Source organism: Girardinichthys multiradiatus, chromosome 10, assembly GCF_021462225.1.
Source record: "Girardinichthys multiradiatus isolate DD_20200921_A chromosome 10, DD_fGirMul_XY1, whole genome shotgun sequence".
Lineage (NCBI taxonomy): Eukaryota > Metazoa > Chordata > Actinopteri > Cyprinodontiformes > Goodeidae > Girardinichthys > Girardinichthys multiradiatus.
In genome coordinates, this window is record NC_061803.1 from 1,201,088 (window position 1) to 1,226,582 (window position 25,495).

General features: G+C 43.5%; 1 protein-coding gene across 2 annotated transcripts; it reads left to right on the forward strand.

The window, feature by feature from the left end:
• Positions 1-40: 40 nt before the first annotated feature.
• Positions 41-25,274, forward strand: ubald1a (UBA-like domain containing 1a). Of its 2 annotated transcripts, XM_047377342.1 has the most exons (4): positions 41-129; positions 236-539; positions 7,037-7,096; positions 23,274-25,274. In XM_047377342.1, exons 2-4 carry the CDS (start codon positions 516-518, stop codon positions 23,592-23,594), a joined length of 405 nt encoding a protein of 134 aa, XP_047233298.1. In that variant the 5' UTR covers positions 41-129; positions 236-515; the 3' UTR covers positions 23,595-25,274. The 2 variants fall into 2 exon arrangements, with proteins under 2 accessions (XP_047233298.1, XP_047233297.1); XM_047377341.1 differs by lacking the exons at positions 41-129; positions 236-539 and adding an exon at positions 6,228-6,518.
• The last annotated feature ends 221 nt before the right edge of the window (positions 25,275-25,495 follow it).

Genomic DNA, 25,495 nt, shown 5'->3' on the forward strand with positions numbered 1-25,495 from the left:
TTGTCTCAGCTGTGTCTCATCTGCCCCTGATTACTCCCACCTGTTTTTCCTACTTTTCTCCACTCCTCCCAGTGTATCTGTAATGGTCTGCTGGTCACTGACCAAAAGAGGAGTCAGATCCTTCAAGAAGTAAGTCAACATTTCCAAATGTATTTACAACTATGTGAATGATACACTGGCTTATTTGAGGACAAATTGTTACAATGACCAGTTCTAGTAATGTATTTTTTTTCAGGCAGATTATGGTTGATTTTGGTCTCAGATTCTCCACTTTCAGTATGTCTGGGAAGGCGAGTCAGTGACTTGTGGCTCATCTCAGCCATCTGTTTCGGACGCCCCCTGGATGCCTCCTTCAGGAGGTGTACCAGGCACCTCCCATCAGAAGGAGTCCCGCTGGACGGCTGAGGACTTGCTGTGAGGACTGTGTCTTGGCTGGCCTGGACACCCCATCACCCTGGAACTGGAAGTGTTTGAAAAGTGGGAAGTCTGGCATCTCTGCTCAGTCTGCTGCCCCCATGTCCTGGATAAACATAAGACAAGTAAAGTGGTGAATCTATATTTTAAATGTCTTTATTTTTTTTTTTCCAAGAACCCCTCATGACAACTACTAAATCGAGGAAAGTGACGTCGCCCGGTACGGCAGAGCCGGGGTCCCACTCCGGAGCCAGGTCTGGGGTAGGGACTCGTCGGAGAGCGCCTGGTGGCTGGGTTGCTCCAGCCGACGAAGGTGGAGACCTTGGCGGCCCGATCCCCGGATGCTTAGGCTGGCTCTAGGGACGTGGAATGTCACCTTGCTGGGGGGGAAGGAGCCTGAGCTTGTGCGGGAGGTCGAGAGATATCGACTAGAAATAGTCGGGCTCGCCTCCACGCACAGCGTGGGCTCTGGAACCCATCTCCTCGAGAGGGGCTGGACTCTCTTCTACTCTGGAGTGGCCCACGGGGAGAGGCGGCGGGCTGGTGTGGGTTTGCTTGTTGCCCCCCAGCTCAGCCGTCTCGTGTTGGGGTTTACCCCAGTGGATAAGAGGGTTGCATCCTTGTGCCTTCGGGTTGGGGAGAGGTCTCTGACTGTCGTTTAGGCCTACGGGCCGAGTCGTAGTGCGGAGTACCCGGCCTTCTTGGCGTCCCTGTTGGGGGTGCTGGATAGTGCCCCCCCGGGGACTCCATTATTCTGCTGGGGGACTTCAACGCCCACGTGGGAAACAACAGTGACACCTGGAGAGGCGTGATCGGGAGGAATGGCCTCCCTGATCTGAATCCGAGTGGTGTTTTGTTATTGGACTTCTGTGCTAGTCACGGATTGTCCATAATGAACACCATGTTCAAACATAAGGGTGTCCATCAGTGCACTTGGCACCAGGACACCCTAGGCAGGAGGTTAATGATGGACTTTGTTGTCGTATCATCAGACCTTCTGCTGCATGTTTTGGACACTCGGGTGACGAGAGTGGCTGAGCTGTCCACTGATCACCACCTGGTGGTGAGTTGGATCCGCTGGAGGAGAAGAAAGCCTGACAGACTTGGCAGGCCCAAGCGTATAGTGAGGGTCTGCTGGGAACGCCTGGCGGAGCCCTTGGCCAGGGATGTATTCAACTCCCACCTCCGGGAGAGCTTTGACCAGATTCCGGGGGATGTTGGAGACATAGAGTCAGAGTGGACCATGTTCTCCGCATCTATTGTCGATGCGGCAATCCCCGAACCCGGTGGTGGACACCGGCAGTAAGGGATGCTGTCAAGCTAAAGAAGGAGTCCTATCGGCTGTGGTTGGCTTGTGGGACTCCTGAGGTGGCTGACGGGTACTGTGAGGCCAAGCGTGCTGCGGCCCGGGCGGTGGCAGAGGCAAAACCTTGGACCTGGGAGGAGTTTGGTGAGGCCATGGAGAAGGACTACCGGTTGGCCTCGAAGCGATTCTGGCAAACCGTCCGGCGCCTCAGGAGGGGGAAGCAGTCGGGGTGGGAGGCTGCTGACCTTGACTGGGGACATTATTGGGCGGTGGAAGGAGTACTTCGAGGATCTCCTCAATCCTGCCATCACGCATTCCGTGGTGGAAACAGAGGCTGGGGACTCGGGGTTGGACTCTTTCATCACCCAGGCTGAAGTCACTGAGGTGGTTAAAAAGCTCCGCGGTGGCAAGGCTTCGGGGGTGGATGAGATCCGCCCTGAGTACCTCAAGTCTCTGGATGTTGTGGGGCTGCCATGGTTGACACGCCTCTTCAACATTGCGTGGCGGTCGGGGACAGTGCCTCTGGACTGGCAGACTGGGGTGGTGGTCCCCCTTCATAAGAAGGGTGACTGGAGGGTGTGTTCCAACTACAGGGGGATCACACTCCTCAGCCTCCCTGGTAAGGCCTACGCCAGGGTATTGGAGAGGAGAGTCCGACCGATAGTCGAACCTCGGCTTCAGGAGGAGCAGTGTGGTTTTCGTCCCGGCCGTGGAACACTGGACCAGCTCTATACCCTCTACAGGGTACTCGAGGGTTCATGGGAGTTTGCCCAACCGGTCCACATGTGTTTTGTGGACCTGGAGAAGGCATTCAACTGTGTCCCTCGTGATGCCCTGTGGGGGGTGCTCCAGGAGTATGGAATCGGGGCCTTTTACTAGGGGCCATCCGGTTTCTGTACGAGCGGAGCAGGAGTTTGGTCCGCATTGCCGGCACTAAGTCAGACCTGTTCCCGGTGCATGTTGGACTCCAGCGGGGCTGCCCTTTGTCACCGGTCCTGTTCATAACTTTTATGGACAGGATTTCTAGGCGCAGCCAAGGGCTGGAGGGGGTCTGGTTTGGGGACCAGAGGATTTCTTCTTTTTGCGGATGACGTGGTCCTGCTGGCCCCCTCTAGCCAAGACCTACTGCATGCACTGGGGCGGTTCGCAGCCGAGTGTGAAACGGCTGGGATGAGGATCAGCTCCTCCAAGTCCGAGGCCATAGCACTCGACCGGAAAAGGGTGGCTTGTCCTCTTCAGGTTGGAGGGGAGCTCCTGCCTCGAGCAGGAGTTACAGGTCGGTCTACGTTCCTACCCTCACCTATGGCCATGAACTTTGGGTCATGACCGAAAGAACGAGATCCCGGATACAAGCGGCTGAAATGAGCTTCCTCCGTAGGGTGGCCGGGCACTCCCTTAGAGATAGGGTGAGGAGCTCGGCCATCCGGGAGGGGCTCGGAGTAGAGCTGCTGCTCCTCCACATCGAGAGGAGCCAGTTGAGGTGGCTCGGGCATCTATACCGGATGCCTCCTGGACGCCTTCCTCGGGAGGTGTTCCAGGCACGTCCCACCGGAAGGAGGCCCAGGACACGCTGGAGGGACTCTGTCTCAGATCAACAATGCAAATTGTACACTAAACTCTTCCTGTTAAACAGGCTATAACTTTTTTTTTCTTTAAATTTTGGTACCTTTACACAATTTTAATAGTTTCTGTGTTTTCCCTTTTTTTGCTCCCACCATGGTTCCCTCTAGATGTCCATATGGGGTATAGTTGCAGTCAATGACTAAGACTGATTGCAACTGATACTTTAATCGATCGAACACTATTACTGACTGTGGGACGGCAGATTTTTGAGGGTTGTATTTTAAATCAGTTAAGACTTTTAATTTTGTCATATTTGCAATTATTTGGATTTCAAACTGGTGTAAAACTTCTTAAACAAAAGAAAATGGCTAATATATTTATATTTGAGAGGCTGGAAAATTTTGCACAATGCTTTAGTTTCCATAAAAATTCTAATTGCTTTCTCAGACGTTTGCTTTTAAAATGGCTAAATGTTAGGCTCTCAGATTGAAAGGATGTATGAACAGTGTTATGTGACACTGAAACTATACAGGACATTGCATCATGACAAGTTAAAACTCTTTTACAAAGAGATAATATGATGGTTATATCAACTCAGTAACTGAACACTGAAATAAAAATGTATTTTAATGACTTTAGATGTCATTTAGGGAATTTGTTTTCCTTTTCTAAGCTCATTTTAGCCCACATCAATCAGTTTTCATATGTACATCATTGAATGGCTTATGTTTTTAAAGCTATCAAATATTTAAATGCAATACTTAATACAAGCACCTTCAAAAACGGTCTTGTTAAAAGGAGCTATGGGAAGTTTTCTCCTCTCCCAGTTTATTTATATGGTCTGGTTGTCACTGACAGTCAGATCCTTCAAGAAGTCAACATATCCAAATGTATTTGGGACTCTGTAGATTTATTTTATTTTTTTGAATAGAGAAGCTTTTACAATCACCAGTTCTAGTAATGTATTTTCTTTCATGCATACCATGGGTGTCTTTGGTCTCAGATTCTGCACTTTCAGCATTTTTGGGAAGGAGAGAGTGATTTGTGGCTGAAATGAGCTTCTTCCACAGGGTAAGGAGCTCAACCATCAGAGAGGAGCTCAGTCGGCTAAAGAGGCTCAGGCATCTGTTTCAGATCCCCCCTGGACGCCTCTCTCAGGAAGTGTTCCAGGCAGGAGATGGATTGCTCTATGGAAGCCATGCTGTGCTATGAGAGAAACATGATTATTTAAGCAGATGTTGGACCATAATGCATGAGAGCGACAGGATGCAGGAAAATGTGCAGGGACATTATAATTTTTGAGTCCAGACACCAAGAAGGGCTTTCTCTTTTCAGCATTGAGGAGGGATGTGGAGATGTCACATTGGCAAGTGCCCCCTTTTCTCCTCAGCTGATCATTTTGGCCATACAATCAAGTTTTAGCTTGATTTCATTTGATTTTTCCATTATGTCACACAAGGAAGCGATGTGTTTGAGGCGCTACCTTAATATACATCAACAATTTAGCTTCCATTTAACTCAAATGCTAGGAATTAACCTGAAGCTTAGAAAGCCACCACTTCATTTCTTTGGGCTTTCACATATCGTTTAAAGGCAAACTAATTGTGGTGTATGTACAAAGTGTGATCCTCATTGTTATAAAGCAGGAAAAATGTAGTCTTACATGTTTGTGTAAAACATTTTTCTATTAAATTAAACCCTGGTTAAACCTGGTTTACGTTAACGTTTTGTTACGACGAACTAGTTTATAAAAAAATCCTTAAATTCTCAGCATAAAGTGATACGAATCGTTCCTCCCTTTCGTACCAAGAAAGTAGAGTACGAAACGACCAAAACTGCAGAAGTTCGATGAGCTTCACCTATTATTTTATGTCTTCGTGCTATTCTTCTTACCGCCAGCAGATGTCTCTGCTTCCCTCCTCGATCCCACCCTTGGTCTCCAAGCTGCTAGAAACCACAATGTTTACAATTTACACTTACCCACAATTCTGAGCGGCTCACTTTTTCCCTTTCTTCACAGTGTGATAAACAGCCCGCACAAGAAAATACCGCTACAGAAGCGGAAGTGTTTGCTGTCTCCAAACTGTCAACATCAGTGTTGGTAAAAATCTAAGATATTAAAGTTAAACCACGTTAATGGACGTTACATCATAGTACTCTAAGAATTATATAACCTCACTTCTGTAACAGTGCTTCATTTATTGTTTTACAACTAATATATAAGAAGAAACACAACACAAATATTCTGAACCATATATCAAAAGTCTTTTTCAGAGTAACAAATTATTATTATTATACCATCTACTGCATTGTTGTTAATAAATAAAAAAAAACCTTTAATGAGCATTTGGACAATCAACAAGAGGTGTTTATAATGATGTTTAACCCCCTGTCAGACCATTTTAGACCGGCGGATTTACAACAAAATGCGGTCCACACTGATGTGTGCATCAGAACCTCTGCAGCATTCAGTGGATCCACGCTGCTCCGGGGGAGTAGAGGAGCAGACACGACACGCTCACTGCTGTGGCTGTTCCCTAATTTAACTCCGGCCCATGTAATTGGTGATGGTGGACTTTTTTTTTTACCATATTTGGCAAGCGAGTGAACCAGTGCGCGTAGGAATTGGAGGAGCGAGACCGTCATTCATAAAAGTCAACCTTCTGGAGCTTTTACAAACAAAGCGCACGCTCATGGGAGTTGTAGTCCAAAACAAACGCCGATCCACCCGGAGTGTGTTACTTTCGCGGTGATTTCGGACCCACATAAATATGATGTTTTAAAAATACTTTAGTTTTATGACTTAGTTTGGTTTAATGTATGTTTAAGCACAGAATTATATCTCACAACACACCGCTGAATAGAGGCCGATGGATTACGGCATACAACTCCCACTGGCGGATACTCTCACTCGATTGGCTGCGGCATCCTGTCACTCAGACACCGTTCCTTCCTCTACCGCTCCTACAGTAAATATTTGTGTTTGCTCAACCGGCTGTAATGGTGGACGAGTGAGGCAGAGTGAGCCGGAATACAAGAAAAGCGAAGAAAGACAGGATATAAACACAGAGGGTTGGAAAGTCTGCCTCAGAGCCCAGTAGCCGCGAGTTTTAGGAGGAAACGAAAAATGGATGAACTCAAACATCAAGTCATGATCAACCAGTTCGTCCTGACGGCGGGTTGTGCGGCAGACCAAGCCAAGCAGCTCCTGCAAGCGGCACACTGGCAGTTTGAGGTAAAAGGGGGTGAAAAAAGACGGGAAGCGACGCGGCTTCGAGCGGCTGGGTTAGCATTAGCCACTGAGCTAATGTTTCTGCTAGTTTCCTAACGACTCTGTCCTGCTTTCCTCTGGCGACAATTTCTTAAAACATTTTGTACTTCAACACAAAGCGACTCTTCACTGTTTGTTCCTTCAGCCGCATTCAGAACTTCTGCCGCCGTCATCATTGCTTCGTTAAGGCAGAATAAATCTGCGTGGAGTACAATAATATAAAACACATCCAATTAGACTTAGTTCGGGATTAATTACTATAATCCGACACATGACAGCAGCGCACAGGCGAGGCCGCAGCACTATTACGCAATAAAGATGACCGTCGTGTTGTACACACTGCCCTACAAATGAACACTGATGCATTTTAAGATATCATTTTCTATCATTTCATCGCCTCGGGATTATTAATTTACTTACACTGTATGTTAAATGAATAAATCCAGATTTAACGTTGTGTATTTTCTGTTTCCTTTTTTTAGACTGCCCTCAGTGCCTTCTTTCAAGAAACAAATATTCCATATGGCCATCATCATCAAATGGTGAGTGATGATTCGTCTAATCGTATCAAACCTATTTGTTTTACCGAGATAAGGTGTCTTGTAACCCAGCCGTGGAGGAAGAGGGAGAAGATATTGTACTAACAATAACAAAGCACATGTCGGCCATGTTGTGAGCTTCCAGAAATAAACACAGCAGGCATGCAGCTCCAGCAGCAGCTCCACTGCACAGAGAGAGAGACACTGTGTGCATTCAGGTGTCAAGACTGACAGATTATTTTACACCAACAGTTACTACAAGGAAAATAGGCAGAAGGCAATACTTACATAAAATCTGTTCTTAGATGAACAGAGGTTACTGGAACTGTTTTTAATTGTATGGAAATAAAGATTAAATGATTGGTTGAGATTCACCAATCACAAGTTTGTGGTTGATGTTCCATCTTTGAGCTGCTGATGCTGCTTTCAGCTGACTGTAATTTCTCTTTAAATACTGTTAAGTAACAAAATACAAGAAAATATTTTTATTCAGCTTTTCTGCCCTAAACATTAATTCATTTTTTATATTTGGAACAGACCACATCAAGCCCTGTGTGTGGGAACATTCTCTGTAAAAACAAAGACAAAATGATTACGGACTAATATTTTAAGCCTTATATTTGGCATCAGTTCTATTAGCATCACTAGCTGTAAAAGAAAATAGTCTATTAATGTACAATATAGACTGCTACCTTTAACTCAGGCTACTGAAAGCTCCCAGGAGTTCCAGATCTAGGATGTTTCACGACAAAGAGTGGTGGAAAGTTAGAAAAGATAAAACATAGCGTCTTTGCTTTATTTCATTCAGCCTTCCTGTTATCTACTGAAAGTCCTATTCTTTCTCTCTGGCTGAATAAACTGTTAACTGTTGTCTCCACATGTAGAAAATAATCTTCTCATTTTGTTTTCAACATCTTTTTCATACTGAAATTGGCTAACTGTGAGACTCAGCAACACCAACGAGTGCTATGATTTGCTCCACCTGGTAGTGCTTATTATGGTGCATTTGGTTGTTGCTGAAAATATTGTATTTTTAATTTTCTTAGCGGCCGATCAAGCTGTCTCTGATCACCAGCTCAACTCTTGGGTTATGTTTGTAAAGTGTGTGAAATACAAGTTGTTCTGTAGGAGCTTCCAGGAACGTTTTAATACCAGGTCCAGAGCTGCTTTTTAAGTTTTATGACACATTCATTGTATAGAAAGCATCATTTTGTAGTTTTTAATGTGGTGTCTTGGTCCTTTTCAAGCGTAAAGGGACAACGGCACCAGTGCAGGTTTCATTATTTTTAAATACAGTTTTATTTGATCTCAAGTTCTATTTTTCACCCATTTGTTTTTCTGAATTTCATGTTTTTCAGCTAAACGAGTCTAAATGCCTACAAACTATGTAACTGGATCCTAACCGTCGAATTCCACCTTTCTGTCTGCGTTTCCTACATGAGGGAAGTTATAGGCTCCTCCTGCTAAAATTCTATGTTTTTATGTGTAAAGCTATGTAGGTTAAACTCCTCATTTAGTTGGCGACATCCTTAACACCTTCAAACACCGGATAGGATTTGCAGTCCTTAAGTTGGCTTCTCAGTGGATGGACCTGCCAGATTTTTTGTAGAACAGTGCAGAACTCTTGTTTTGGACTTTGGTCTCAACAGTAAAACCTGATGCTTTTGGCTCTCTAGGACAGGTTCAAGCTCTTTGAACCCTCTGGTTCTGAAGAGTCCAGAAGAGTCTATCCTATAACTGTATTATGTCAACTCAGAGTTGTTTTAGTGTTTTATGTACTTTGGGTCTGCTTGGTGCTCTTGAAAAAAAGACATATTTATTCTCCAGTAACTTCACGGTTAAATAAATAACAACAATTATTCTGTTTTTAAAACTAGACTGAAAGCTGAATGTTAAATTACAACATTTGTTGGCCTACTTACTTCGGTGGACCGAGCGCTGATGATCACCCATCCTTACATGAAGCTGTTGTCAAGGTGAACTGTTCCTTCAGACGTCGCTGGAGAGCTTTAATGTGTCGATCATCTGAGGAACTTGACTAAGATTCAGAAGATTTGTCTGTTTTCTGCTATTTAAGGCCTTTTGTGTATTTTTCTGTGTTCCTCCAGTTAGCGGGTTCTCACATTAGAAATAGCAGCCAACTTGTTTCTACATAGTACATTGTGTTATTTCCTGGGGCCCCTGACTTTCATTCTCCAAGGCGCAAAACGTCACAAATAGAGCACAATAAAACAGGCAGAAAACACAAAAACATGCTGGGAACAAGCAAAGGTGTCGTAGGTTAAACTATTTCATGTTACCTTGAAATTTAGAGTTGTTAGTGAGTGAAATATGTAAATTATTAGAGTTCTGCAGCTAAAAATCCAAACAGAATGAGAAAAAGCACGAGGAATAACTAATGGATATGTATTTGTGTTGGTTGTTGAAGATATTTTGATAAGTATGAATTTTTCAGGCTACTTCAGGTAAACCAGCCGTTAACAACACGGTCCATGCTGACGGTTAAAAGAGGCAAATAAAAAGAAGGCAATAAAAGAACAATCCTACGAATGTTAAAGGAACAGTCGGACCTTTAAAAACATGGAGAAAACATGTAGACAAGTTTAACAGTTCGGAAACTTATTTACATACAAATTAATTTCTAAAACATTGTGCTGGCATTTTATTACAAATGAAATGAGTAATTTCTAAAGAATATCCTTCTGATTACATTTGGGGAAAATTAGGAGTGAGAGAGATTGAGGGTGAAAGTTTCTGGGTTACGAACATTATGAAACACCAGCATCATTCGATCTTCTAACAGCAGCTTCTATCTGCAGCATGCATTGAAACATCTGGCTCCAGCTGCCTTAAAAGAACAGTCATGACATCTATCGAGGAGAATCTTCTTTATTTGTTTAATCGTTTATTTCTGGACGTTCTCTGTTGTGGCAGCTCAGACAAATAGAGCAACTCCAAATGAGGAAAAAGCACAGTGAAAAAATTAATGTGGAAAATCGCAATGAAGACATAGATTGTGATTAAGCCTCTTTTTGCCATCACCGTGTGGATTTTAGTGTCTCGGCCACCAAATTATCAAGCCATCAAAAATAGCATGTTGAGAACTATTCACACTCTTCTGAATGATCTAGTTGAAGGATCTGGTTATGGTGTAAACAGTTCGTTTCCATGTCTGCAGGTTGGACTGAATGTCTGAGGTAAACCGATTTGTCATTTTCCAATTTTTATTTGTTTATATTCTTTAATAAATCATAAAAAGAAAATGTAGGTTTGTTGATAGAGTTCAGGGTTTTAAATCCAATAGAAAATAAATAAGGCTGCACGATATAGCGTCTGAATTAACATCGGTATCGGCCCAATATTAGTCGTTGTTTAGCATATCGGTATCGGTCCAAAAAGTTAAACTGGGCCGATATTAGCAACCAGTATTTGTTTCCATCTTGTTGTGTTTGTGTTTCTGCAGGGAAGGGGAGGGGCTTGGCCATGTGGTATCTGTTTGGTCATGTGACAGTGATGCAGCACAGGATTGTGGGTAGTTTAACTGAAACAGAGAAACAATGTCAGCGGTGTGGTCATTTTTTTCATTGTCAAAAGGGAAGCAAAATATATGTAATATCTGTTAACATTGGTTACAGCAATATTGATATCCAGTCTCATTATTGGCCAAAATGTTCACATCAGTGCATTCCTAAAAATGATTTATAATATTATCTCCCATTTACGCATGAAAGCATATGTCCCCAACCTTTATCTGATCTTTACTAAACTCAAACAAGGCGAATCGGTGTGATTGCAGTTGGTGATGTGTTTATTGGCCAAAAACACTGGGAGAGTTTTCAGTTTCTGATCTGCAGATCACTGGAAAAATGGCCGATTCCAGTCTGGTTAATTTTATTGATGCATCTGTAATTATAGGGTTTGTAGTTCTGGTACAGCAGAGATGGTCCTGCTGGCCTGAAGCGTTTCTGTCGGTCCTTCTTTACCGTCTCATCGGTGAATGAGATCGCTGGGCTTCCATTCAGCTCCTGATACGTCTCGCTTTTATTTGGAGCATAAACAGCTTGCTAAGAGCTCCCTGGCTCTGTCCACCAGATAGGGCTGAGTTATCTCCAGAGCTCCAATAATGAGTCACAAAGCAGAACATCTGCGTGTTGTTATTGATATCATCTTGCATAACTACAATCACATTCCTCTTGTTACTCTGAATGTTTGTGTATTAGTTCACCAGCACATGCATATGCATAATGTCCAATGAGTACTAGTGGTTCTGCAGCAGGGCCGCGTTTACCAGCCCTCCTGCAGCTTAACGGACCTCGCTATGCTTCAGTATACGAACCTAATCTACTTGCTTTCACCCCTCCCTCCATCCCTCTCTATCTCTCCCTTCCCCCAAGCCATCCTCTCCTCAGTCTAAACATGAAGCAATATTTCTGTTGTAAATGACTGTTGCATCAGTGTTTAGTGTCACAACAAACCAAACCCATCCTTGAGATCTGGTGTTTTGGCTGGAAGCCTCGGATCCAAACCCGGTGGCCCCGGCAGTTTTTGGCAGCGCGTCAGGTTTCGATGTCATGTAGGTCAGTTAGTTTGTAGTTGCTGTTCAGAGAGACGCTTTATCCTTTTGTTTTTGGGAGACCAAAGATCCTCTGAGAGCCTGAGTGGTTTTTTTTTGTCTATATTTGGCATCAGAAGCGCTGTGGTGTTTTTTCTCTTCTATCTGAACAGAATCAGTGTTTAAATGCATATCGATTATGTTAACAGAATCTAGACCTTATATTTGTCACGGAGGACAAATAATCTTCATTATTTGTTTCTATTATGACATATTAGAGTCGGTGACATTGCTCACCAGTACAGGCTTGTATAATACTGAAGGATTTAGCTCAATAATTATATAATTTCCTGTCACCAACTGTCTCAGACTGAAGGGAGTGCCTGTGTTTTTGCTGCAGTTTCTCTGCTGACATTTCTGTTTGTTGTTGCCAACATGGACACGGCGTGTGTTTCAGTTGGTCTGAACGCCACATGTGGACAGTGGAGATAAACGTCTAAACCGTGTCCAGCAGAATGTTTGGTTATCTTTGTGTTTTAGTCCCATGATAGACGCCCAACCTTCTCTGTTTTCTGTAGGCCCACCCTGTCAACTCCCAGGTTATTTTCCTACACACACACCCACACACACACACACACACCCACACACACACACACACACACACACTGCCCATACCAACACTGCAGCCGCAACACATTCCTTCAGGATGCGACGCTCGCTCCCGTCCAAAATACACTCCTGCACAGCTAAGGAAGGCCTCTGCAACCACGACTCTCTTCCTTTAGCTTATCTGGCTTCCTAGATTAGTCACTAATTTAGCAAACACTAAAGTTTATCTGTGAAATATTGTGACGTAGGGTTGAGTGATATCCATGTCTAATACAGTTAAAACTGTCTTAGAAGATACTGTGATATACAGTACGATCATCTGCATAGAAAGGCTTTCTACTCTGATTTTAGCCTATTTTTAAAGTTTCACAACTTTTCATCCCAATGAAATCACTTGAGAAAATTTAGTTTTTTAGCCTTCCTGCCATAAGCAGTTATTTATATTAGCGGTTAGCAGAGGCGACGTCACACCATGTGTGTTTGTCTCTGTCAATAAGGGCTCCAACTAAACGGTTCAGAGCTTCACAGCTTAATACCAGAATATGATGATGTTTTAGTGACGGAGCAAGCGAGGCTGTGGCCTGAACATGACAGAGTGACCCCTGACACCTGCAGTACTCCTCCTAAACTGTTTCAGTTTAAAAACTAATACCAACACAGGAAGAAGCAGAAGAAGAGTATTCACAGCTAGTTTATTCATACATACATCCTGTTTAAGTTCCTCAGGACATCAGCATTTTTGAATGATTTAAAAACCTATATTTGTTATTTTCTGATCCCCCCATATACCTCAGTACTGTTTTACCCCAGCTGCTTTTATTTGCTATACTTTACATCTGTGCCAGTGACATTATCATTTGAAGTGTTATACCAACATAACTTTGTTTTGACTTGATACTCTGTAGCTGTGGTCTGCTCTCTGTCAAAATCTCTAAACATTTGCATCTATTAGGGATAAATGTTGGTAAAGTTTATTACTCCTGCTTCCTTTTAACAATGATCCATATGTTACAACACAAACTATGAAGGCAAAGAAAAAGCCTTGAAAGTTGAAGTAATCACCTATTTGTGCTGCAGTAGCCTTTTGTCACAAGCATTACACACGTGGGTAATGAAACCTAAAGCAAGGCCAATATTCAGCTCCGACTGCCGGGGCAAAGTTTGGTAGAAACAAAGCATGAGGCAGCGCTGCTGTTGGGTGGGGATAACAGTAGGTGTGAAGCCGTTTCCTGGCACTGTTGACACACAGGAGGAGAGAAGAAGAAGAAGAACGAGGAGGAGAAAGGTTCAGTCTGTTTGTTTCTGTTTGACGGGGTGTTTTTGGTAACTGCAAACTCTGGGTCTGGGTGTCCAGGCGTGGCTTCTGAAAAGGATTTCTAGAAATCCAGACTTTTCTCATCTTGCTGAGAAATGTGTGGTGTGTTCAAGCAGCAGAGCAGGGCTGTAATTACCTTCATGAATCCCAATGGTATGACAGACAATTGTCTGTGCATCTTTTATTCCTTTATGTTGCATATTCAACCAGAAGACACAGTAATGTGTGAGAACACAGGTTTTATGTTCCTCAGCTATGGTAGAAATAAGATCATTTCAGCTCAGATGTGATCTACAGACGTTCTTATTTGTCTCTGCTGTTTGTGTCCATAAATGTCACAGATTTCTGACTAAATCATGTCTGGATCTGTTGATGTTGTAAATGGATGAGCATGCAGCTGCTCTGTGTGTGTGTGTGTGTGTGTGTGTGTGTGTCATTCAGCCATGCCAAGCATTCAACCACATCTGAAGAGGCTTGGCCTGCACTCCCTGCATGTTCCAGCATGTTGCTCTGCATGTTTCCAGGAGCACGGCTTCCCAGAACCCTAACCACACACCAAGGGGAGTGCGCAAACACACACACACACACACACACACACACACACACACACACACACACACACACACACACACGCGCGCGCGCAGGCAGCTAGAGAAACTTTGGCTGAATTGTTTCAGGGAACAAGCCTCCATGTGGGATGACTGCACAGACCAGATGTGTTTGAGTGAAGGAGTCAGATTGGGTTTCACGCTGATTCCTCGGGTCACAGAACACACACACAAGCAGCACTTGTGTGTTGTATGAAGACATCTCGGCTGGTTCTCACAGGTCAGCTTCTTCTGTATTCTGTCCCATTCATACAGAGTCCTGCTGCTCCTCCACCTCTCACCAAACACTCACTGACAGGTCCATCGCCTTCTTAGTTTGAAAGAAATATAAATAACAGATTTGGTTTTGTTTTATACATTTAATATTGTTGTCAAATATCAAATATTCTCTGCGCACATATATATATTTTTTATTTTTTTTATTGAAGCACAGAGCAGAGATGATATTCAGGCTCTTGGTTTTAATAAAGGGTTAACCTGCTGACACAAACTTTTACCCAACTCTGACTTTTCCTCATACAGCTGTTTACTGATGTTTTCTAACAAAGACTAGATCATTATGGACATTTCATATCAGCACGGCTAATTGTAAACATAAGTCTCCACGGTATATTCTAGAGAAACATCATTTAGGTTCAAATTATTCACACCCCTGGCAGATTTAGGGTTAAAATAAACTTTTAATTTGACCAACATGTTTCTTCTGACTGGATATACTGTTTTGGAGCGCTCCAACCAGAGTCCTGACTCTGTAAAGGGAGCTAAAGATTAGAGTGATGGCAAGGAGGCCTTCCAAGCTCAAAGGCTTGGGGTTCATTTTAAAATATGAAAGGTCAAAACTACCAGTTGACACCACCAAAACAATTTCCAGCGATTATAGGATGCCAATAAAGCCTTTTGCATTTCCTACCGACATGGGTCTCAATAATTTTCCTTATGCCATGTTTTAAATTAGGGCGAATAAGCCAGTGAATCACAGTATCGGTGTGTGTAATAATACTGCAATCACAAAGGACTGCTTGGACGCAGTATTTGGTTGGACAATATGTTTTAATTGTCATGCATTAACTGTCTGCAATGCAGTTATATATGGGGGTAGATGGGTGGGCTTTAACCCCCTAATAGCCGAAACTTCCCTCAGTAACAGCACCCACTCTGAAGTGTGTTGTATCTTCCTCAGCCTGGTAGCAGATGGGAATGGTGCATTCACTAATCTGAAAAACACGATTGTTTCTACCATCTGATCTCTGGTGAGGTCTGATCAATCAGAAATTCATCAGGTTCCTGACAGCTGATTTCTCGTGCGTCTCTGTTTGTAAGTTGTCGCCGCATATGCAGCCGAAGACACGACTCTGATTTGAGCTGCTGGTGTTTACCGTGAAACTGGAAGCAGAGTAGAAGAAGTGAAAGTAAAAATGCCTCTTGCTTCCTCCAGCATGTGTGTACACACAGCCTTAAAGATATCTGTTGCCAAGCGTAACCTGGTCCAGTCATCTCACAATGACCTTTAACCTACATGTTTCTGTACCAGTCTGTTGCAACCTGACAGTCTGTCTTGGGTCACAGCACACTTGAAAACAAAGCCACAGTTGGCTCAGCGTGCTCAGCAGTTGTCAACTGCTGAGCACGCTCCTTCTACATGTTCAGTAAATGCTACGTTCAAGCTGACCTTCGGGTCAAAGGAGGAGGGCGTGTTTACTTCCTTATTGTGTTTAATTGTGACGAGCAGCTTCTTCAGAGTCTCAGACCTGATCGTCGCTGTGCAGCAACGAAGGTTTAGAGCCGGGTTTCTTTAAAAAGTATTTCTACCTTTTAGTGGAGGGAGAATCAGTGTGTCCACATGTTCACCAACGGGCTTCTCTCTTTATTTATGTTAGCAAGAAATGTAAAAGTATTCCTTCCAAATGACCAAATCTGTTGTTGAAACTCTTGGATTTTTACTCAATTTGTTTTGAAATAATTCCTTAATTAGTATAAAGGTTTAATATGTTTTACATCATTTAAAATGATCAGGTTGTTTGAATACTTAAAGTAATTTAATGTATTCATTTAATTGTTTTAGTTTGACATTTTGCAGGTAAAATGTTAATGTTGAATCTGCACACAGAAAGCAGTTTGGTCACAGACACACTAGGAGAACACTCCCTGTTTAAACATTTAACACACAGGAACAATCATGTGCTCTTAGTGCACCAACCGTCACACTCAGCACCTCTGGGTTTTTCCTTTTTCTTCTGCTTCTGTTTGCTTTGTGTTTCACTTTAGTTTCTGTTTTAGAAATCATCTCCTTCTGCAGTTAAACTTTTTTTTCTCATCATTTTTGTTTAACTCATTAAAGGCAATTTTTGCCTCTGTTTTTCATGTTTTTACTGCAAGATTAAAAGAGAAAAGGTCATAAATCAATCATTTGTTGAGCACAGTGTTGGTAAATTATTATCTTTTCAGGGTACAGACACTGGAAGCTGCAGTCAACGCTTCTGTCTAGTCCTAATAACAAGAACTTGAAATTAAATGTTCTACTATTTATTGAATGTACCATTATTTTTCCCTTTCACATTCATGGAATCTCTTGATTTACATTGTTCCTTATGTCCATTAATAAACTATTAATTATTGTGGTCATCTTACTTGTTAAAGTCCGGTCCCATAAACCTTCAACATTATTTTACATATTAGATAAATAAAGGAAATTTAAATAAAAGTTAATATTTTCTTCAAGGTTCAGCTGATATTTATAAGCGTATAAAACCTAAAACAGTTTTAAAAAGTCCCACTTCATTCACTCCCCAGTCTCCCTCGCTTCCCTGCAGTTTGTCCTTTCTGATGTTCTTGACAGCACCAGATATTTTGTCTCTACAGGTCAGCCTCGCTGGGCTAACTCTGTGAAGATGCGTGTCCTAAGACACAACTAGCTTTATCATTTATTTCCAAACATGCATTTAACTGAACACATCCCACTACAGTCATCAATAAATTGTCTTGCTCCTGCTGGTGGTTTTCATGGAGTACTTTTCTGAAGTGCTAGGCTAACGCCAGCATGTTTTCCCTACGTTTTGATATGACTCGTTGATAATGGCTCAGTTTCAGTTATGCATGTGTGGAGCAAACCTCCCCTGATTCTTAAACCTGACGATTTGTGTTGAAAATCATACTAATTAATTACAGGGTTTTAGCTGCTTTCTGTGCAGCTCAGCTGGAAAGCTCACTGAGCTTGTCACATGATAGACGATGAGCAACCGCAGCCAACACAGTCTCTCTTTTACCGTCACTATAAAGGCTGAAAACAATGAGACTCATTTAAACCCAAAATACCCGTACTCATCATCTTCTGCTTATCACGGACCGGGTCGTGGTGGCAGCAGTCTCAGCAGAGACGCCCCGGCTTCCTTCTCCCCAGACATCTCCTCCAGCTCCTTTAGGGGAAGCCCGAGGTGTTCCCGGGCGCTCCAGCGTGTCCTGGCCCGTCCCTTGGGCCTCCTCCCAGTGGGATGTGCCTGGAACACCTCCCGGGAGAGGTGTATGCAACAGCTGCCCGAGCCACCTCAACTGGCTCCTCTCGATGTGGAGGAGCAGCGGTTCTACTCCGAGCTCCTCCGGCCACCCTGCAGGGGAAGCTCATTCCAGCCGCTTGTATCTGGAATCTCGTTCTTCCAGTCATGACCCAAAGCTCATGGCCATAGGTGAGGGTAGGAACGTAGACCGACCTGTAACTCCTCCTTGAGGCAAGAGCTCCCCTCCAACCTGAAGAGGGCAAGCCACCCTTTTCCAGTCAAGTACTATGGCCTCGGACCTGGAGGAGCTGATCCTCATCCGAGCAGCTTCAGACTTGGCTGCAAACCGCCACAGCGCATGCTGTAGGTCTTGGCTAGAGGGGGCCAGCAGGACCACATCATCTGCAAAAAGAAGAGACAAAATCCACTGGTCTCCAAACCATACGTCCTCTGGCCCTTGGCTGTGCCTAGAAATCCTGTCCACGAATCCTGAGATTAATAAAATAATGTGCAGGTTGGGACTCTACAATCTTTCAAAATCGGGCGAATGCAATATTTGTTGCTTTTTTTTGATGACAATATTTGCAGAAAATCCTCATGTCCACCTTCTTCTTTCCCATCTGTTGTTATGAAGCTTTTAACTCTCACTGTCATATTTAGCATCTTGGGCCTCATTGTGTCTGTCAGGAGTGAACATCTAAACACTAAATCTGAGTAAGGCTGAATATATTATTGCCTTTACAATATTAATAACTTGATACATTTGTGATGCGCTGTTCTGCAGTTTTGCAAGCGGTGAACATGAAAATAGACTGGTGTGTTTTCACTTAACACTGGTTTGTCGATGAATGATCTGATTCTGACGTTCCTAGTTCTCAGAGAATCTGTGGTAATATCTAGTTCATAAGGGTTGATCCGGCTTCGTCTGATCAGTGGAGTTCACCTGGTCTTACATTAGAAGCACATATGTTACTCAGTGTCCCACCAAAGCTTCAATATTTTGAATATTCAAGGGTCTTTTCTTCTCATTACTTTGTTGGATAACACAGAGGGAAGCTAAAAACACTGAATAAACTGTCGCAAAGGTGGGGCTTGTTGAGTTTCAACATAGTTCACTATAAGCCAAAGGAAGAAGTAACCAGATTGCATTAACAAAAGGCAGACAGTCTGATGCAAGGCTCCTGTATATGTTTTCGTTATTTAAAAGTTGATTTATGTCTATTTTATGTTATAGTTGATGGAAGAAAATGTTGTAAATGACAGATGAGAGGATCTGACCTGATGAAAATGACTAATATTAGGCCGTTAAAGTCAAGAGCCTGCAGTGATGTTTCTGTGTCAAAGGTCACCTGTAGGGCTTCATATTTCAGTTACTGTAAAGACTCGCTCTAACGAACACCGCTCCCTCACAGAACCTCGTTAGATCGAGACCCGAGCCCTCACGTTTCAGCGCCGCGTCTACCAGAGCTCTCAGCACAGTTTGCTTGCTGGAGCTGATATACGGCATGTGAAGAAGTCGCAGACAGATGGGAGGCGGTGAGGCAGACAGGAAGAGGGAAGTGAGAGAAAGAGAAGGGGGAGAAAACAGTCGTGGGATTTCATGGAGCTTAACTGGAGAGAAATTGTTTGGTTAACCTCTAAATGTTATTATTTCTTTTAAAAATGTTCAGACTGGCTGGAACGGTGATTTCACAATAGCTCTCATACTTAAGTGTTTCTGTCAGCGAATTTATTAGCTGTTCAGATCTGGTTGGATGCATGAAGCAGTGCTTAGATTAACAGCAGAGGAAGTCCTCCTAGTCCCTGCAGCTTCAGCGATGGAATCCAGCAGAACTCATTTTACTCAAAGGTTCTGATGGAAAACTCTATTTTCATCAGAACCTTTTGCACTAATTCCGTCATGTCCGGATAAACATCAAATATATGAATGTTTATGCTTTTATTTTATTTCCATTCTAATATTTTTATATTTAAACTGTCTGAATTGAGACCAAAGTGGAGCTGAAGTCAAAGTCCTTGTTTGTGTCAAACCTGGTGAATAAAACTGATTTCTGGTACTGTGTGTGTGTGTGTGTGTGTGTGTGTGTGTGTGTGTGTGTGTGTGTGTGTGTGTGTGTGTGTGTGTGTGTGGCTGCCACATACGCATACCTCCATGTTTCCATGGAATATCACTGGTTATGCTGGGAATAAGTTTAGATCTTCTGTGTTTATGGACAAACAGACACCAGAAGATCTGCCTCAACAAACCAAACCATGTTGAAGAAGATGTTCACACTTGGAGAAGTGGACTGAACCGGGTCGCTACTTACGACCGCACTGAGTCATGCCTCAGCCACGTCGCATCAACAGGAGATCTGCTCTCCTTCCTCATAACAACCGTCCCCATGGAAACTGGTCTCTGTTGGCTGTGTTTTGATCACAAACTGCTCCTCGCTCTCTGTTGGTTCCCCTGTCTCTCCATCTGTGTGTTCAACACATTTACTGGACCTTTGTGCTGCTCTGCTCTTTCTCTTCTTGTAGTTATGTTTAAGGATCTCACTGTTTTACCATAAATCATATTTAGTGATTTTTTTTATGTGTGATAAACTCAGCCGTTATAAACTACCTTAAACTGATTTCTATCCTGATTTGGATCTAAACGTCTCATATTTAAGGAGCAAGTCACTAAAACTCACATTTTAATACATTGTTATCTTGTTCACACCAGCAGAAACGAACAGAAATGTTATTTTTACTGGTTTTCAGCCCCGGCACACTGGCAACATGAGGCTGGAATGGAGTCTGATTTTAGTAAACCCAGACCAGAGTCGGCTTGGTGGTACCGCTTCTATCAGAACAGAAGCCAGGACCACTTTATAAATGTTTAACGTAAGTTCAGTAGCTATACGTGTTGGTGCTGACCCGCCCGGACCTGCTGAAGGTTGCATAAACTGTCCGACCCAAACTCAGACATCCTTGTAAAAGTGGAGACAGCTGGTGTGTTTATGAAGCAGATCTTCATCCCTGTGGATCGATACCATGTGACTCTGACTTTGTTCAAGGTCCTCTGCCCAGACGGCGCTCAGACACTCAGACATAAACATGTCACGTGTTATTTTGTCTCTGCAGGGATAAAAACTGGTTTTATCCACCGTCAGCCTCTGTTTCATGGTTAGGTTTGGGTGAAGGTGAGATGTTAGACCTGGCTGACTCCAGGTGTATTGTCCATACATGCTTATCTGTGTATGTTTTTATGGATGAGTAAGTAAGATCTGAAGGTCTCAGCAGACGAGCTGAAAGGCCACGTGTCAGCAGTTCTGCCCTCATTTATTTGTGGTCACAAGACGAGAAGTTCATGTGTAATCTTCAGGGAGAGTCCATCAACTCATCCCAGTGGTGAAGGAAACCAAGCAGCATCTGCATCGCTGAAGAGCAGGAAGGAAGGTAGAGGTCATTTCTGCATTCCAGGGTGTCTATGCTGCAGGAAGTGGCTCCAGAGACATGAGCCAACCTTTCCTGTCCGAGTGGACTCACATTTCACAACAGCCTGGCTCTTTCAGAACCTGCGGCTCGGTTTGACCCGGCTCCAGGCTGTGTATCTGCAGGAATAACCTGTTCGCTGCAGCACTTTTAGGGGGTAAGGTGGTTTGATTACAACCCCTCCTGTCTGAGGCATAGTATTCCTGTCACTGTTCTTTTCCTGAAGGCAGCTTCTGTGCTTAGACTGCCCATCAGAACCTGCAGCATCCTGGGTCACGAGCCAACAGGGGATTAGATGGCACGGGTCAGCTTCGGTTCTGGCTCCCTGCAAAAGCAATGTTGTTTTCCAGATTCCTGTCCTCTCATCTTCATGGTTCAAGCTTTCATGACCCTTGAACTTTTTCCACATTTTATTGTTGCGACCAGAACATAATGTGATAGTTGAACACAAAGTAGTGGATACTGGGGCTGTTCTGTTCCTGGTCCCAGAGGTTCTTTATAGAACAACCAGCATCATGAAGACCAAGGAACCCAGCAGACATGTCGGGGAGAAAGTTGTGGAGACATTTAAAGCAGGGTTAGGTTGTACAACACTACACATCACCCTGAATACATTATCGCAGTAGTTAAACATTGTGGTGGCAGCATCATGCTGCAGGAAAGCTCATCTTCAGCAGGGACTCATCTGTGCTATTCATACTTGATACAGCGCAGCTTAATGGCGTAATATGGCTTTAATTATTGATAAATGAACAGACTGTAGCATGAAAGTAGCAATAAGATGAACAGTTGCTGCAGTTAGATGTACGTTTGATTCATCTGACATAATCCTGATGGTAGAAGATGTGCTGTTTTCTTTAATTGTTCAGACCTGATGATTTCTGGTTATTTAGTCACATTACTGCCTGCCCTGCCCTCTCTGCCCAGCATCTTATTTTAGACCAAGGTGGTTGTTTCTGCTTCCCTGTGGGATATAGTAGCTTGTTGTTTTCCTGGACAGGCTCGTGGAAGGAGGAAATGGGTCACGGAGCAGAGCAGCAGAAGCAGTGTCGGTTACGAGGAGGAGGATGATGATGATGATGATTTTACTATTTCTGAGCAGCCAAACATGTTTACAGAGCCTGCTGGCTGTAAGGTCATAGGTCCTGGTATTGTTTTTAGCTCACAGGTGGGCCCTGTGTGGATGGCAGTTGAAGTCATTCCTCCTAAAGGGAGACGGCATGGCTCCAAACGGGTTTAACAGAAAGTTCTTTCAACTTTTCTTTTCTTCTTATTCACAAACTAAGGTTACGTTTTTGACCGCTCTGCTCAATCAGGTTGAAGCTTTTTCTACATGTGAAACAGGAAGTGCATTTAAATAGTGTTACGCCATCACCAGGACCCTCTGCAACAAGCAGCGAGGGGCTGGGATTCCCCTAAACTTCCCTTCCCAACAGAACGGCTCCTTTTACGGAGGTTCTGTCTATAAATACTGAAAACTGCGTTTTATTTATATAATCATTACTTTAGTCCACCAGCGCTCATTCATTTCTCAGGCTTCAGCTGTGCTTAAATATCATTTTAATGGTTCAACTTTTCAACGAGAATAAATCCGGGGGGAGCCATATGTTATACAGAGGAAACACTAAAACATCTGGAGGGGGGTATATCTCCACCGATCAGAACATCTAAATGTTCTCCTAAAAACACTCTGCTGTCTTCAACAACAACCATCTCCAACAATATGACTGGATGGAGGATATTTATAGTTATTAACACTGCATTCTATTTTAAAGTGTTATGACTTCCTGTAAATATTCGAGCCTTCACAGTGTGACACGTTCAACTCCTCTACAGTTTGGTTTTAATCGGTGTGTGTCGGGATTTAAACTAAATATTGTGAAAAAATCTCACTTGTAAGTGTGGGAAATGTCTAGTTGCTTTTACATTCAGCCTGCTGACCAGCAGTTATAGCAACAGGTTGGGGAGGGGTGGTGCTGTGTTACTTGCTCCTGGAACAATCTCAAACCCGCAAGAACGGTTTGAAGGATCCTTTTAGAATTTTTGACCCTGGTGTCTCCTGGAACCCAGAACCGACCCGTGTCTCATGTGGTCTTTTGTTAGATCTGTGAAACTCTAATCGCTGTCTTTCTCTCCTCTTCCTCAGATGTGCACCCCAGCCAACACACCAGCGACGCCCCCCAACTTTCCCGATGCGTTGACCATGTTCTCCCGGCTGAAAGCCTCCGAGAGCTTCAACAGCAGCGCCGGCAGCCCCATGACCGCCTCCATGGCCACCTCACCGCCTCCCTCGCAGGTCGGCGGCTGGGGGATCTCACCAAATGTACCTAATGTGCCGCAACCTCAGCAGGGACTCTGGACTCAGGGGCAGCCCCCCACGCAGCCCTGCCCACCCTGGCCCATGGGTGTCAACCCGCACACAGGCGCTGAGCAGAAGGCTAGTGTAGCGATGGAGGCAGAGAGATGAAGGGCCACACGGGACTGAAAAAGCCCCCTCCCCCCCACCTTCGTCATGGGGGAGGGGGGTACAGAAAGTGGGACTGGGTGGGAGGCAATAATGGGTAGAAATGGGTTTAGATTGGAAGATGTGGGAAAAAATCTACGCAAACCAAGAAAAACTGATTCTGGATAATAAAAGAAGAAGAAAACCAATGCAAACACCTAGTAATAAGAGAGCAGCCGAAACCTTTGTTAGTTTTCCTAAGTAAACGCTTAGATACAAGAAACATTGAAGTAAAACAGTGGAAATAAAAAAAAATGTCATGCCCAAGGATTCTCTACCATCTTCAAGGACATTCAAGGACTTTCAAGGCAGCAAACATGAGTTTTTTTCAGCCGGTGTTTTTTACCCACTGGTGTTCTGTGTTTCTGCGACAGTCTGTGCTGCATGAGGAAAAGTAAAGGGGACACAGTGATTTATTATTTCTGTTTCTTTAAGATTGATTCAGATTTCAGCGCCACCTTGTGGAGTTTGGGACGCATGTGAGCGAGATGGCGGCTTGTAATCAGAAACGTATACACGCAAATGTCCACTATATATATTAATGTAAACACTCACATCATTTAGGGTTTAACAGAAAACATAACTGTCATCCCATCATAAGAAGATGGGACCTTCTCTTACCTCACCTGGTGGTCACCTGACTTCTTTCAACCAATCAGGGATTCTTCTGAAACCAGCTGTTGCCGGCGGCGATATGTTTTCATTAGTGTTTTTCTTAAAGGCGACGGCCGTGTTTGGTTTATTCTAACTGATCCTCACTGCAGCGGCTCTTCTGACACCGTTTCAAACCTGGACTTCAGGAGGAGAAAGAAATCATTGTTTCCTCTGATATTGTTTCTGATGTTGTTTTTATTTGTTGAAGGTGAAGGGAGGAGGCTTAGAAAGTGGGCGGGGCTTGAGGTTTGATCTTTTCTTTTTGTAAAAGTGAATCAGTTGCAGCTAAAATGACTAGAGATTAAAAATGAGACTACTCCATCTTTTTAAACAGAAATGCCACTTTTGCATGACGTGTTCACAACGTGTAACATCTTTTGTAGCAAGCATACGTGAGGTGGAGGCGTGGTTCAGGAGGGGGGGTGTTGTTTCCTACCTTAATAGAGCAGCAGTAGATTTTTTTTGCTGTAAAAAGTTTAAATTGAACAGAAATGGAACTTTATGGATAAAGACGGACTGAGGACACCCAGCAGGGGGAGTTCGGGGACACTACAGACGACTTTCAGGGATCCAGCATACAGGATGACTCCCCGCAGACACCGAGCTGCGGACGAGGTTTTTAAAAACGAGCAGATATCTTCGAAGGACAGTTTGGGGAAGACCCTCGTAAAATCACAATATGTTGAAAGCAGGTTTGAGACCCTTCATTTTTCCTCCAGAGACTTCGGCTCATTTCTTTGGACCATTGATGAGGAATAACCAACATCCTGTTTATTTAGGCTGAAGTTTGAGTTCACCCATTTTCCCAAAGCTTGGTTCTTTATTTGGTGAAATCAGAGAGTTTGTGTGGGGCCTGTTCCTAATGGTTTCTCATGTATGTCCCCCCCCCCCCGTATGACTGTATGAGACCATTCCCACAATATTTGTGGACTACCTGATAAATAACTTATCATTTTTGTGAACCTAAATAAATATTGTATGTCAACCTCCTCTGGAGTGTGAATGTTGTGCTTGACCAACAAAAGTTGCATTTCCGATGACAAAAAAATACCCCCACTTCCTGTTTGAAAATTGAATTTCCTTACTATTAATATTTTAAGCTTTATTTAACCAAGTGCCAGAAAATTGTTTGTTGGATGGATAAAGAAGCCTTGGTTCATACTCATGATGTGCAGACACACTTTGTGAATGAAAGTAACATCGCTGTCGTG

Bases quoted from the DNA above. Each gene is read 5' to 3' on its own strand.
- ubald1a (XM_047377341.1), top strand. From the start codon at position 6,411: ATGGATGAACTCAAACATCAAGTCATGATCAACCAGTTCGTCCTGACG. The intron at 6,519-7,036 runs GTAAAAGGGGGT...TCCTTTTTTTAG, and splicing joins CGGCACACTGGCAGTTTGAG to ACTGCCCTCAGTGCCTTCTT. The intron at 7,097-23,273 runs GTGAGTGATGAT...CCTCTTCCTCAG, and splicing joins ATGGCCATCATCATCAAATG to ATGTGCACCCCAGCCAACAC.